The following is a 12850-nucleotide window of genomic DNA, read 5'->3' on the forward strand; positions in this document are numbered from 1 at the left end:
AAGAGAAAAACAACTACCAGACTTTTAGAAGACATCTGAAGGCAGCCCTGTTTAGGGAGGCTTTTAATGTTCAATCCATTATTGCATTTTATTTTTCTGTTGGAAGCCGCCCAGAGTGGCTGGGGAAACCCAGCCAGATGGGCGGGGTATAAATATTATTATTATTATTATTATTATTGGCCTCTGCTAAAACCACTCTTGTTTAGACAAGCCTGCAAGCTGCTGCGAATCTTATTAACTTTTAGTCTCTTGTTAGGTTAGAGGGAATGATCTGTGTGTGGACATTAGGCACCTGTACAGGTGTGGAAATTTGCATGTCTTGCTCCGCCCACTTTTGCCCTTGACCCCGCCCCCCCAGAAGGCAAACAGCCGCCTGCCTCTGTCTTACCTCCTCCTTTTTGGCCTTCCAGAAAACCGCCAAGACTCCGCCATGAATTTGGCCACCAATGGAACGAACAGCATCAACATGTCGGTTGAGCTCAACGGCATCGTTTATACAGGTAAGCCCGGTTGAAGAAACCTCGAAAAGGAGGTTTCGGCCAGCCTCACGAAACCAGTCTTAGGTTTGCTAAGGTCGCAAGCTCCGAAGGTTGCAAGATTACCTTGCCTACACCTGTAAGATGAAAGGGGGCAGGGCAGGTGAGGACGGGTTTTTGCATTTTTTAAAAAAAAGTTTTACAAAAAAGAAAATACCCAAAACAGGTGCAAACATCCCAAAAAGAAAGAAGGCAAAGAATCAAATATTTAAACCGTAAAGCGTATTATTATGATTATTCGCAGTCTCGAAGGACGGAAGTACAAAAATGCAGCCCCACTGGGAAGGGATAGTAAAGTTAGGAAGTCACGCAAATGTTCCCTTTGCAAATAATAAAGGTATCAGTATAAAAAATGGAAGCCTTCTGCACCTGTGAGTTGCATCACTATTGAGAATAAAGGCTGAATGTAGTCTTAAACGCGCCAGAATTTGCATGTCCTATTGACGCCGAGGGCCCCATGCCTCAATGTTTGTATAAGAAATAAAATGCCCTTTTCATATGGTAACTCGAGCTCTGCCCTTTTCCGGGAGGGCAATTTGCCAACTCTCTGAATCCAAATTATTAAGATTAAAGGTCTTCCAGGATTTGGCAGTGCGGCCCCGGGCCGCTGTTAAGAAATTAAAAAAATAAGCTATTAACTTTTCAAATCCCGCTCTGTTTCCATAAACAGGTTCAAGAGGGCCCAAGGGGGGAAATGGTGTGTTAGTTTGTTTATAGTTGCCAAGGAGATCTCTGCAAACGCCTTGCTCCAAAATTCAGCCGCCTCTGAGCAACTCCCACCACAAAGGCTTATATGTGCCATCTAAGGGTTGAAATTGTGTTTGCAAATGAGTTTTCCCCCTCCCCTGCTTTAGCACCTGTTGCAGTGGGTGGAAACCCCATTGCAGAACCCATATTTCTCACTGCATCATAAAATTGCAAGGGGAGGGCGGTCTGCTACATGGGATATACAGAGTGAGACCATTGGTCCACCTCTCTTGATGTTGGGTACACTGGCTGGCAGCAAGTTCCTCCAGCAGTTCAGTAGGAAGTCCTGCCTGGAGATCATAGAATCTTAAGAGTCTAAAGGTACCCGAGGGTCATCTAGTCCAACCCGGTTCCAAGGCAGGAAGCTCGGACGAAGCATCCACGACAGATGGCCACCCAGCCTCTGCTTGAAGACCTCCAAGGAAGGAGAGTCCGACACCTTCCATCCCACGGTCGAACAGCTCCTGCTGTGAGAAAGTTCCCCCTGGTATTCAGTTGGAATTTCCCTTCTTGTATCTCAAAGCCACGGGTTCCAGTCCTACCGTTCGGAGCTGGAGAAAACAAGCTAGCTCCGTTTTCCATGTGGCAGAGCCCTTTTGAAGGTGGCCATCCTATCTCCTCTCAAAGCGATCGGCTCGCCAAAAGGTGGCGGCTCCGGCTTTTGCAGGGTCGCTGCAAGGCGGCCGGGATTAAGGGACCAGTCGGGTGTTTGGGGGGGGGAGAAGGAATGGGCCCAGGGTTGCAGTGGCCCACCAAGTGTCTTCTGGTACGCAGGCTGAGATCCTACCTGCCCACAGACCTGTCTCGCCAGAGTGGTGCATGGTCCGGTTATGTCCCGCTTGGATTACTGCAATGCGCTCTACGCGGGGCTACCTTTGAAGGTGGTCCGGAAACTGCAATTATTCCAGAATGCGGCAGCTAGACTGGGGACTGGGAGTGCCCACCAAGACCACATAACACTGGTCCCGAGAAACCTACAGTGGCTCCCAGTACGTTTCCGAGCACAATTCAAAGTGTTGGTATTGACCTTTAAAGCCCTAAACGGCCTCGGTCCCGTATACCTGAAGGAGCGTCTCCAACCGCTTCGTTCAGCCCGGACACTGAGATCCAGCGCCGAGGGCCTTCTGGCGGTTCCTTCATTGCGAGAAGTGATGTTACAGGGAACCAGACAGAGAGGGCCTTCTCGGTAGTGGCACCCACCCTGTGGAACGCCCTTCCATCAGATGTCAAGGAAATAAGCAGCTATCCTATTTTTAAAAGACATCTGAAGGCAGCCCTGTTTAGAGAAGTTTTTAATATTTAATGCTGTATTGTTTTAATACTCTATTGGGAGCTGCCCAGAGTGGCTGGGGAGACTCAGCCAGATGGGCGGGATACAAATATTAAATTATTATTATATTCTTCTGTCCTCCTCCAGGCGTGCTGTTTGCCCAAACTCCAGGGCCCTCGTCCTCCCTCACCAAAGGAAACTCCAACAGCAGTCGCAGCGGCAGCAGCTCGCAGGGCGGGTCGGCCGCCAGCGCCCCGCAGACTGCTTTCCCCGCCGCGCCGACATCTACCTCAACCAATTCCTCGTCGCCTTAAGGAAACCCACCCCACCCCCGGCTTCTCCTCTTCGTCCTGCCAAAGCGAGAAAGCCCCCCGTCACAGCGACGCACGGTCAACGAGAAAAGGTTCCGGTTTGGAACGGTGCCGTCACCCTTTTCCGCCCGTCCGAACGGGGATCTCCTGGGGGGATATTTTTTTGGAGAGAGGGGAGAGATGGACCCGCTCAATCTTAACACACGCGCCTTGTTTATTTCCGGATGTTTGGGGCAAGGGGGCTCAGGAAGGGGGCCATTCTTCTGTCCCCAACCCCAACCCTCCAAATAAAGGAATCTCTTTGCCATCACTGCAGGGAGATATTTGAGTACCGCCCCAACCGGGAACGGAGGGAGGTATCCCAAACAATTTCAGCTTGACACCAAAATAACCAAACCTTTTGGGGGGCGGGAAGGGTGGGGGAGCCATTAGGTCCTAATCTCTCCCTCCTCTCTCTTCCCTCTTCCACCAAATATCTCCCCCATGCCCAGCATTAAAGATATCAATAGAAGAACCAAAAAACAAACAAACAAAGCTTTCAGTCTGGATTTTGGAGGGTGGGGTGGGGGCGTTGAGTGTCGATGATTTCTGAGCCAGATGGAAAAAAACACTGTGTGGTTTTAGCTCTCTTTGTTTTTTTTGACGTAATGCATTGTAGACACAGAACTCCTTACCTCATGCGAACTCACACTTTTGCACTGTGTGTTATTTTATTTTTTATTTTTTTATTGGGCGGTGGCGGGGAGACACCTCTCATCAGGTGGTCTCAGGTGTGCATTTGAACGAAATCCTTTAAAAAAAAAACCCACCCACCCCAAACAGCATTTACAAAAGGGGGCAGGGAGGGAGGGAAAGGCCGGTGGGGCAGCTTTTAGCTATTGTGTTTTGTTTTGTTTCCTTTTTTTAGAAAACAAAAAAACTGCTCTCGAAATATATAAGGAAAATTCAGGGGTGTGTGTGTGTGTGTAAATAGAAGCTTCTTCTGTGTTTGGAATACTATTCCCAACAGACAAACCAAAAAAGCGAAAGCAGATCTATAGAGCAAATTCTGTAAATTTGCATTTTTATTTTTGGGGGGCGGGCGGCGGTTATCCTCTTAATGCGTGTTGTTGCTTCAGGTGTGTTTTCTGATGACGAGAAGGCTGCACTTTTCCTTCCCCCCCTCCCCAAATCTTCTCGTGTAACACTGGCAGGGTTTTTTTTTTTTTGCGGGGAGGGTCTCGGGGAGAATTGTCTCTTGACAAACGAGCTCAGGTGGGTTTTTTTCTACATAATGGGGTGGGTCAGGGGGGCACGCGCAAGTAATTGCTTTGGGATTTCATAGGATGATATTTTTGTACAGAGGTGCCCCACCCCACCCCACCCTGCCCCTCTTTGTTTCGGGTGCTTTGTGTGCACGGAGGTTGGAGGATCGGAGGGGGCAGCCTGCCTGCTTCTTAGCGCTTTGCTCCCCTGACCCTCAAACATTTCTCCTTTCCCATGGCAAAAAAAGAGAGAAAAATCAACATAGCCCTGCTTGGGCTGTTTTTCCTCGCCTGCCACCCCAAATAATTTAAAAACCACAGCATTAACCTCTGCAAAGTCTTTGCGGCTTGACGTTTCCCGAACAGGCAGAAAACCGGGGACCTCAGACGTCGCCATTTTCGGGAATTGGCTTTTGCCAACTTAGCTTTCAGACATTGCACCCTCTGTGTGCATTCAAAGTGTGTGGCTTCCCTGCAAAGAACCCCGAGAACCGTAGTTTGCAGAGGGCGCCGGGGGCGGAGCGGGTTGCAGTCCTTTCAGATTTACTGCAACGGTGCGTTGCCGAGGAGCGCCAGAGGGAGGAGCGTGGCGAGCTGGGGGTTTTGGCGGTGTTTTGGGGGTGCAACTGGCAGAGAGGATAAAATTTGGGGTTGTGTTTTCCCTCCCCTGCTCCCTCCAAACTCAATTGTGGTTTTGTTTGGACATAGGGACCGAGTAAGGGGGCGCGCCCTTGATTTTAGCAAGAATCTGAGCGGTTGTGGGACTCGCTTCCTGCAGAACCAGGCGGGGAAAATTCCGCTGTTACAGATGCAACAAAGAGGTGGTGCGAATATTTGCGGCTCGCCGCTAGCAGCCAGAGAACCCCCTTGTCTTAACACCGACGATTTGTTGTGGTTTGCTTGTAGATTGGCATATCTACCTCATCGAACCCCTTTCTCCTCCTTTCCAGTTACCCTGGGGGAGGCTTCTTGAATCAGAACATCCCCCCTCCCCAAAGACAGTGTCTTCTCTTCGCCGACCCCCCCTCCCCAGAAATATTTCTAGAAACACGGCCTTCCTTTAACGAAGCAAAGCAAAGCACTAAAGAAAAACCCTAACATGGGCTCTCTCAAAACATCTCTCCATCACTTCCCACCCCCCCATCCTCTCATGCGCTGGTTTTAATTTCTTAACTGGGGGTCGGGTGGGGTGGGGGGCTGGGAGAAGACCAGCAGGACCCCTCAGCAAAACAGAATCTTGTGCCCCTAAAGGAGACCCCTTTCTGATCCATTCCCCTTTCCGGAACGGTATTTGTTTCGGCCGGCACAGTTAAACGGGCGGTTGCTTTCTGGAATGGACGAAAGGCTTCTCTCTCTCTCTCTCTTTATTTTTTAAAAATGATTTTTAGAATTTGTCGCTTTCTGGGATCAAGTAGCGACAGCTCTCTCTCTCTCACTCCCTCCGTCTCTCTCTCCTGGGGTTAATAATAAGGTTGAAGAACCAAGACTTCTAAGAATTTTTACAGGGTTTCCGACCGGTGGGTGCATCTATTTGCTCCTACTCCCCCAAACCCCCACAAAAAAAATCTTCCATTGGGTGCTGACCTAGCGCCCTCCGGTCTTGGTGTGCCATCCACTCTGGGAGTTGTAGCGCAACATATCCGGAGGGCTCTAGATTGGCGGCAAACCCTATAGACATGGAGCGCCCTGGTCCCCTGGCGCTACGATACCCCTTGAAACAGTCGTTGTTTCTGGGAAATGTAGTTTTGCAGCGGGTTCTGAGAGTTGTGAGGCGAGCGCCCCGTTCCCCCTCGCAGAGCTACAGTTCCCGGAGCTCCCTGGGGAAAGAAGGGGTGGTTGATCTGCCGTTCTTAGACATTACAGTTCCAGGAGGGGAATTTGCGGAGTCTCCTGACAGCTCCCGGCGCCAGTAACAAAACTACAGCTCTCAGAATGCTTTGGGGAAAACCACGACGGTTTCCAGGGGCACCGAAGGGCTTTAAATGTAGGGCGTGAACATGGCTCAAGTCTTCCGGAGCCTGTTTTGAGGCTTGCGGTCAAGGAAGTCTCCCCAGCCCTATATTTAGGCGCTGGCCGAGGAATGGACAAAGGGATATCTCTTCTCCCTGAACCCCCAAGGCTGCTGCCACCCAAAAAACAAAACAAAACAAAAAACATTTTATGCCCACATCGTTCCCGCTTTTGGGACGTGGCTAAAGTTTTGGAGAGCCCCCCTGAGAATATTTCCTTAAGGTGTTTTTTTCCCCTTAAGGCTGCGTACGTTTCATAAATTAAAAGCACATGACCTCCCCCTCCTCAACCTTGCGGGAACTGTAGTTTGTCCAAGGTGCTGGGAATTGTAGCGCTGCGAGCGTTTCTTTCATTTAATTATCGATTCTGCTTTTTTTTAAATAAAAAATTTGCCCGGTTTCCTCTTGCCAATTCCTGCAATGGGAGTTCCGGCCCGAGGGCCTTGTTAGCCTTTAAATTCGGCATCTGGGCCCTTTTATTGTTATTATTTTTAAATAATAATAAAGCTCTCTCAGATCCCGTCGGGGAATAGCTCTTTGCTTCCCCACTCCTCTTTTTCAAAATGACTGCTCAGCAAACAGAGATGCAGGTGTCTGTAAATCAGATTTTATACTCCTTTGCGGAACTGCTTTAGGCATTTTTTTCAGCGCACCCCAAAACCCTTTGGAGTTGACAGTGTGGTTCCGGCTATTTCCTGCACCCCGAATACATTGGGTCCCCACTTCCAGCATGGTAGCAGTTAACATTCCCCCCCTCCGCACCAGCCCCCATTCTCACTATTTCTCTAGGAAAGAGAGGGGGGTTCCCCATTGTCACTCGCGTCTCCCTATAGCGCATTTAAGGACTTTGCAAATGAGCCCTGGACTTTGGGGGTCTTGGCGTGTTGGATCCTGCTTACTTCCTCCTCTTAGTAGACCCATTGAAGCGAATGGGCCCAAATTGGCGGCTAATATCAATGGGCAAGGGACAAGGCAGCAACCCCCCGTCACCAAAGCAAGGTTGGGGGGCCGCGTTCCTTCCCTTCCCTTCCCTTTCAAACACTTTCCTTGAGACGGTTCTCAGAATCCAGCCCCCAAGCTAACCAGCCCAGAAATATATATATATATATATATCGCCTGCAAAATCCCACCGCTGACACCAATCCTCTTGTATCGCAAACAGGTTTTTCCCCCCTCCTTTTTCCTTTTTTTTGGAAAGCTTACTAATCTAAACGTACGGGTATGCGGCTCACAAAGTGTCGCTTTGAATGTTTTGGCGACGATGCGGGTGAAACGGCCTCGCGGGGGCCCAGGGGGCCCGTCGGCCGTGGGGCAGGTATGGATCTAGAGGGGGGGTGGAAACTGTTTGTTTTGTTTTTTAAACTCCGTATTCAGATGCGTTTACCCATCTCAAACCAATTTCTCTTGTGGCTCTGCCCACTCCACGTGGGGCCGTCTTCCCCACGCCGACTTTCCTGCCTTCCCCACCCATGAAAATATTTTTTTAATAATAATAATAATAAATCTACCCATTGGGCAGGCCTGCCTTCTTTCCTTTGGGGTCCTTGAGCTGCCGTCGTGCCGAGGAAACAGCGCACGGCGGCGGAGGGACAGGGGAATCCCCTTGTCGAATCCTAGCCTTGAAACCCCCCCCCTTTCTCCGAAAGCCCTTTTCGGCATGGAGACAGAGGTGGATCAAATTTCGGTTTACGAACCCGATGGATAGACCCTGGTTAAACCACAGCTGTGTGTGTTCAAACTTGGAAAGTATAGGAAATACCTCTGTTATTAAGGCAGTATATGCACCACCCCTTTAAACCTAACCCCCCCCCTTCCCGGCAAATCCTGGGAATTATAGTTTGAGGGTGTTTGGAACTATAGCACTGTCAGGGGATAAACTACAGTTTCTAGATTTCCTTTATTTTTAAGGGAGGTGCTTTGAAGGGATGTTGCATTCAAAGCTTTTTAACTACGATGTGAAGTCGGTTGTGTGAACCGCCACTTGTCCCCCCCCCCAAAAAGAGTAGGGGGTCTCTGGTTCGAGGTGGAAACGCAGAACTTTACGGTTAGGTGTTTTTGCGGTCTAGGTTTGGAAGTCAAGGGCTTGGCCTGTAAGCCGATACAATCACCTGAGTTTTAAATGCCAGGCTTTGGGCATCGTGCACAAGACCAGTCTGATGATGATGATGATAATAATAATAATAATAATTTTGTTATTTGTACCCTGCCCAAACGACTGCCTTTCCCACTCGCTCTGCCCTTGTGTCGACAGCTCCGCGTCTGTGAAATGGCCAGAGTTGGGACTTGAACCCAGATCCTCCGGCTGCCGTGCCCTAAAGAAGAGACCTTTCCTATCTTGACGTGCAACCCTCTTTCCTTGTTGGAAAAAGGAGGAGTGTTGTGTGTGTGTTTGTGTGAAATCCCCCCCCGGCATTTTTTTAAAAAGAGAGAGAAAGAGAGAGGAGTTTTTAGTGCGGGTGGGAGAGAAAGAAATTCTATATCCAAATTTATATAAATATATATAAGTGTGTGCGTTTGTGGGTTGTTTTTTGTTTAATTTTTAAAGTCTCTCTCTCTCTCTCTCTCGGAACGTGGCGTAATTCCTTTATTCTCAGGCCAGAAACTTTGCTTTTTAAGGGTTCGATGGCGACTCAGGTGCAATGTGGAACCTGCTGTCCGCATCTTGATTGTATTCTAGAGGGGCTGTGAGGGTGGGGGGGGTGGGATCCGGGGGTTGGGGTTGGGTGTACAGTAAACAAACCAAAATAAAATAAGATTTGTTTGCGGTGATGGTGGCTCAAGCAAGGGCTGGGGGTGTGCCGGGTTCGAATGCCGACCGAGGGCTTTCCATGTTCCCAAGAACGGGGTGACGCTTGGGAACCCCCTTTTTTTCCTTTTTCTTTTTTGGGAAGACCGGGTCAGGGAATGTTTCGTTTTTCTTTTTGGGGAAGACTGGGTCAGGGAACGTTTCGCCGCTCGAGCGCACCCTGCTATCAAGAGGAACGTTTTCCGAGGTTCTCGATTTCTGCGCAATTTTTGACAAAGAGACTCCGTTCGAGGCAAGATTCTTGGGAGCGAGATTCCTGTTGCGGAGGTTGGGTTTGCGCTCCCCCTCAAAAAAATTTTTTTTAAAAAAATAGCAGGTGTTATTCTGCAGGATTTGGGGATTTTGTTAATTACACCTTTTCCATGGATTTTCCGAGCGGCCCCAACTCGCAGTCACATTTTACGTCTAATTCGCTTGGCCCTTATTGTTGCGAAAAGCGAAAACAGGAAGACTTTAGTTCGCAGTAAAAGGATTTGTGTTACATTTGTACAAACACTGTGTTTTTGGGGGGGGGTCCTGCTTTTTTTGGGGGGGTGCAAACTCAGCCCCCTTCTTTCTTTCTTTCTTTCTCTCTCTCTCTGCATATCAAGTTTTAAATAAGATGTAGTTTCAGGGTGTGTTTTTTCTCGCCCCTCTGGGGCTGTTGTTTTTTCTTCTTCTTCAAAGGAAATAATCAAATTTGAACGAGCAGCAAGGATATGCAATCTGTACAGCGTAGGTAGATTTTTGACTCAGGAAAGAAAATAAAAATCGAAAAATAAACCACATTCTACCTCTGAAAACAGCAGCGGGCTGCCTTTCGTCACAACGGGGTTTTTTGGTGGGGTAAGGCAGCCCCTGCGTTTCGTGCTTTTTATTTTTCGTTTTGTTTTTTCGTTTGTTTGTTTCGTGTGTTGTTGTTGATTTTTTTTCCTTAAGAAAAAAGAAAGAATATCACGTTTTCGCAAAACATTCAGGTATTATTAACCTTTGTGACTTAAGAGAGAAATAAAATAATAAAAAAACACTGAAAAAGTTTACATTTTATAACATTATTATTACAGATTGTATTTAAACTTCAGAAATATTTAAAACGATTGTAACCTTGTAAAGTTGGAGAAATATTAAAAAAAGAAAAAAGAGGAGAAAAAGAGATTCATCCAAAGGTGGTCTTTTCATCTGTGTGTGTTTCGTGTGTTTGGGTTTTTTTGGAAGGCTATGAAGTTCCGGAATCCCATTTACAGTGGTACCTTGGTTCTCAAACTTAATCCGTTCCAGAAGTCCGTTCCAAAACCAAAGCGTTCCAAAACCAAGGCGCGCTTTCCCATAGAAAGTCATGCAAAACGGATTAATCCATTCCAGACTTAAACAACCCCTGAAACAGCAATTTAACAGGAATTTTACTCTCTAACGAGACCGTTGATCCATGATAAAATGAAAGCAATAAACAATGTACTGCAGTCACACAATCAATCAATCAGCAGTTGGGCTGGGTACCACATAGTCACAAAAACAAAATGAAAAAGAGCCGCAAAAATGCAAAATAAATAGCAAAACCAGACAGACTTTAGCGTAACACTCAAAACGGAGCACATTCGGCTCCGTTTGCAAACCAGAACACTTACTTCCGGGTTTGCAGTGTTTGGGTTCCAAGTTGTTTGAGTACCAAGGCATTTGAGAACCAAGATACCCCTGTACAGCGGGACCTCGACTTACGAATTTAATCCATTCCGAATGCACACTCGTAGGTCGAAAACTTCGTAAGTCGAGTTTCCCATAGGAAAAGCGGTTTCCCATAGGAATGCATTGGAAACGGAAAAACTCGTAAGTCGAGGAAACAGCATCTAAAAACTCGCAAGTCAAGGAAACCGCATCTAGCCGTGAAGAGGTTTTCCGTTCGGATGTCGGAAAAATCGTAAGCACACAGCCACTTTTTCCGCTCGTAACTCGAAAACGTCGGATGTCGAGTAGCTCGTAAGTACGAGGTCCCACTGTGTATGCATTTAAAGCAGTATCATATCACTTTGAACAGCCCCAAGGCATCCTGGGAACTGTAGTTTGCTCAGGGTGCTGAGAGTCATTGGAAGAGCCCAGTTCTCCGGGCAGAGGGATTGGTTGTTAATTTGCTCTGGGAGAGGAACAGGGGGTCTTCCCAGCACCCTGAGCAAACTACAGCTCCCAGGATGCTTCCCCCAGCCCTGATCTCCATAATAATAATAATAATAATAATTTATTATTTATACCCCGCCCATCTGGCGGTTTCCCCAGCCACTCTGGGCGGCTTCCAACAGAAAATTAAAACACAATAATCTATTAAACATTAAAAGCCTCCCTGAACAGGGCTGCCTTCAGATGTCTTCTAAAAGTCTGGTAGTTGTTTTCCTCTTTGACATCTGTTGGGAGGGCGTTCCACAGGGTGGGTGCCACCACCGAGAAGGCCCTCTGCCTAGTTCCCTGCAACTTGGCATCTCGCAACGAGGGAACCGCCAGAAGGCCCTCGGAGCTGGACCTCAGTGTCCGGGCAGAATGATGGAGGTGGAGACGCTCCTTCAGGTATACTGGACCAAGGCCATTTAGGGCTTTAAAGGTCCGCACCAACACTTTGAATTGTGCTCGGAAACGTACTGGGAGCCAATGTAGATCTTTCAAGACCGGTGTTATGTGGTCTCGGCGGCCGCCCCCAGTCCCCAGTCTAGCTGCCGCATTCTGGAGGAGGCACGCCATGCTCCAAGAAGGGGGTGCCTCTATCATTCCCCAACCTTTCACACAGCAAAGGTAAAGGACCCCTGGACCAGGGGTAGGCAACCTAAGGCCCGGGAGCCGGATGCGGCCCAATCGCCTTCTAACTCCAGCCTGCAGACAGACCGTGAATCGGCACGTTTTTACATGGGTAGAATGTGTCCTTTTATTTAAAATGCATCTCTGGGTTATTTGTGGGGCATAGGAATTCGTTCATCCCCCCTGAAAAATATAGTCTGGCCCCCCACAAGGTCTGAGGGACAGTGGACTGGCCCACAGCTGAAAAAGGTTGCTGACCCCTGCAGTCCAGTCAAAGGCGACTGGGGTTGTGGCGCTCATCTCGCTTTTGGGCCGAGGGAGCCGGCGTTTGACCGCAGACAGCTTCCTGGGTTGTGGCCAGCAGGACTAAACATGGAAACGCTGTTTACCTTCCTGCAGCAGTGGTGCCTATTTATCTACTTGCACTGGTGTGCTTTTGAGCTGCTAGGTTGGCAGGAGCTGGGACGGAGCAATGGGAGCTCACTCCGTCGTGGGGATTCGAAGCAGTGACCTTCTGATCAGCAAGCCCAAGAGGCTCAGTGGCTTAGACCCCAGCACCACCCGCGTCCCTCTTTCACGCAGCATGAAAATGCAGGGTTGAGGACCTGCCATGATCTCCACCGGAAACAGCGAACAAGACAATCATGGAAAATACTGTATAACCAAACAAAAAACAAAAAACACAAAGCCGTGACAATTGACAGTGAAAAAATGTTAAATATAGCAACAGTGTAAATAATAACAACAAAATATCTCTGCAAATGCAACGTCCTGATGCATACATTCAATAGCGTACAAACATTAGCTACTAATCTCTGTCAGTCTAAAGTGCAATACTGTAGTTCACTTGAGAATCATAAATGTTCCAGTTAAGTATAAAGTTGATATTCGTGTTTTGGGGCCCCCGGCAGGGGTCAATTGCTCAGGGCTGCCCAGGATAAGGTTGCCAGGCGTCCCCATTTCCCGGGGACAGTCCCCGGATTTACAAATCAGTCCCCGGACAAAATCCATTGAATTTGAAAAGTGTCCCCCTGGGTTCATTGAAAAAAATCTGGTAACCTTTGCCCAGAAGTATCTGCAGAGCTGCATGCTGGCCCTCCTGGAGGGAGCATGTGCTTGCATCCGTGTTAAGCCACCATTCTGGAAAAACCGTGCACAGGATTTTCTCGT

The 12850-nt window shown here is 48.3% G+C and overlaps 1 protein-coding gene across 1 annotated transcript in view; it reads left to right on the forward strand.

Moving 5' to 3' along the window:
• The window catches only part of ARID3A (AT-rich interaction domain 3A), a 66020-nt gene extending 62640 nt beyond the window's left edge, over positions 1-3380 (forward strand). The window contains exons 8-9 of the mRNA XM_060275315.2: positions 411-500; positions 2701-3380. Coding sequence (XP_060131298.2) covers positions 411-500; positions 2701-2867 — 257 coding nt within the window. The 3' untranslated portion in view covers positions 2868-3380. The remainder of the gene's footprint in view (positions 1-410; positions 501-2700) is intronic.
• The last annotated feature ends 9470 nt before the right edge of the window (positions 3381-12850 follow it).

Source organism: Zootoca vivipara, chromosome 6 (assembly GCF_965207765.1).
Source record: "Zootoca vivipara chromosome 6, rZooViv2.hap1.1, whole genome shotgun sequence".
Lineage (NCBI taxonomy): Eukaryota > Metazoa > Chordata > Lepidosauria > Squamata > Lacertidae > Zootoca > Zootoca vivipara.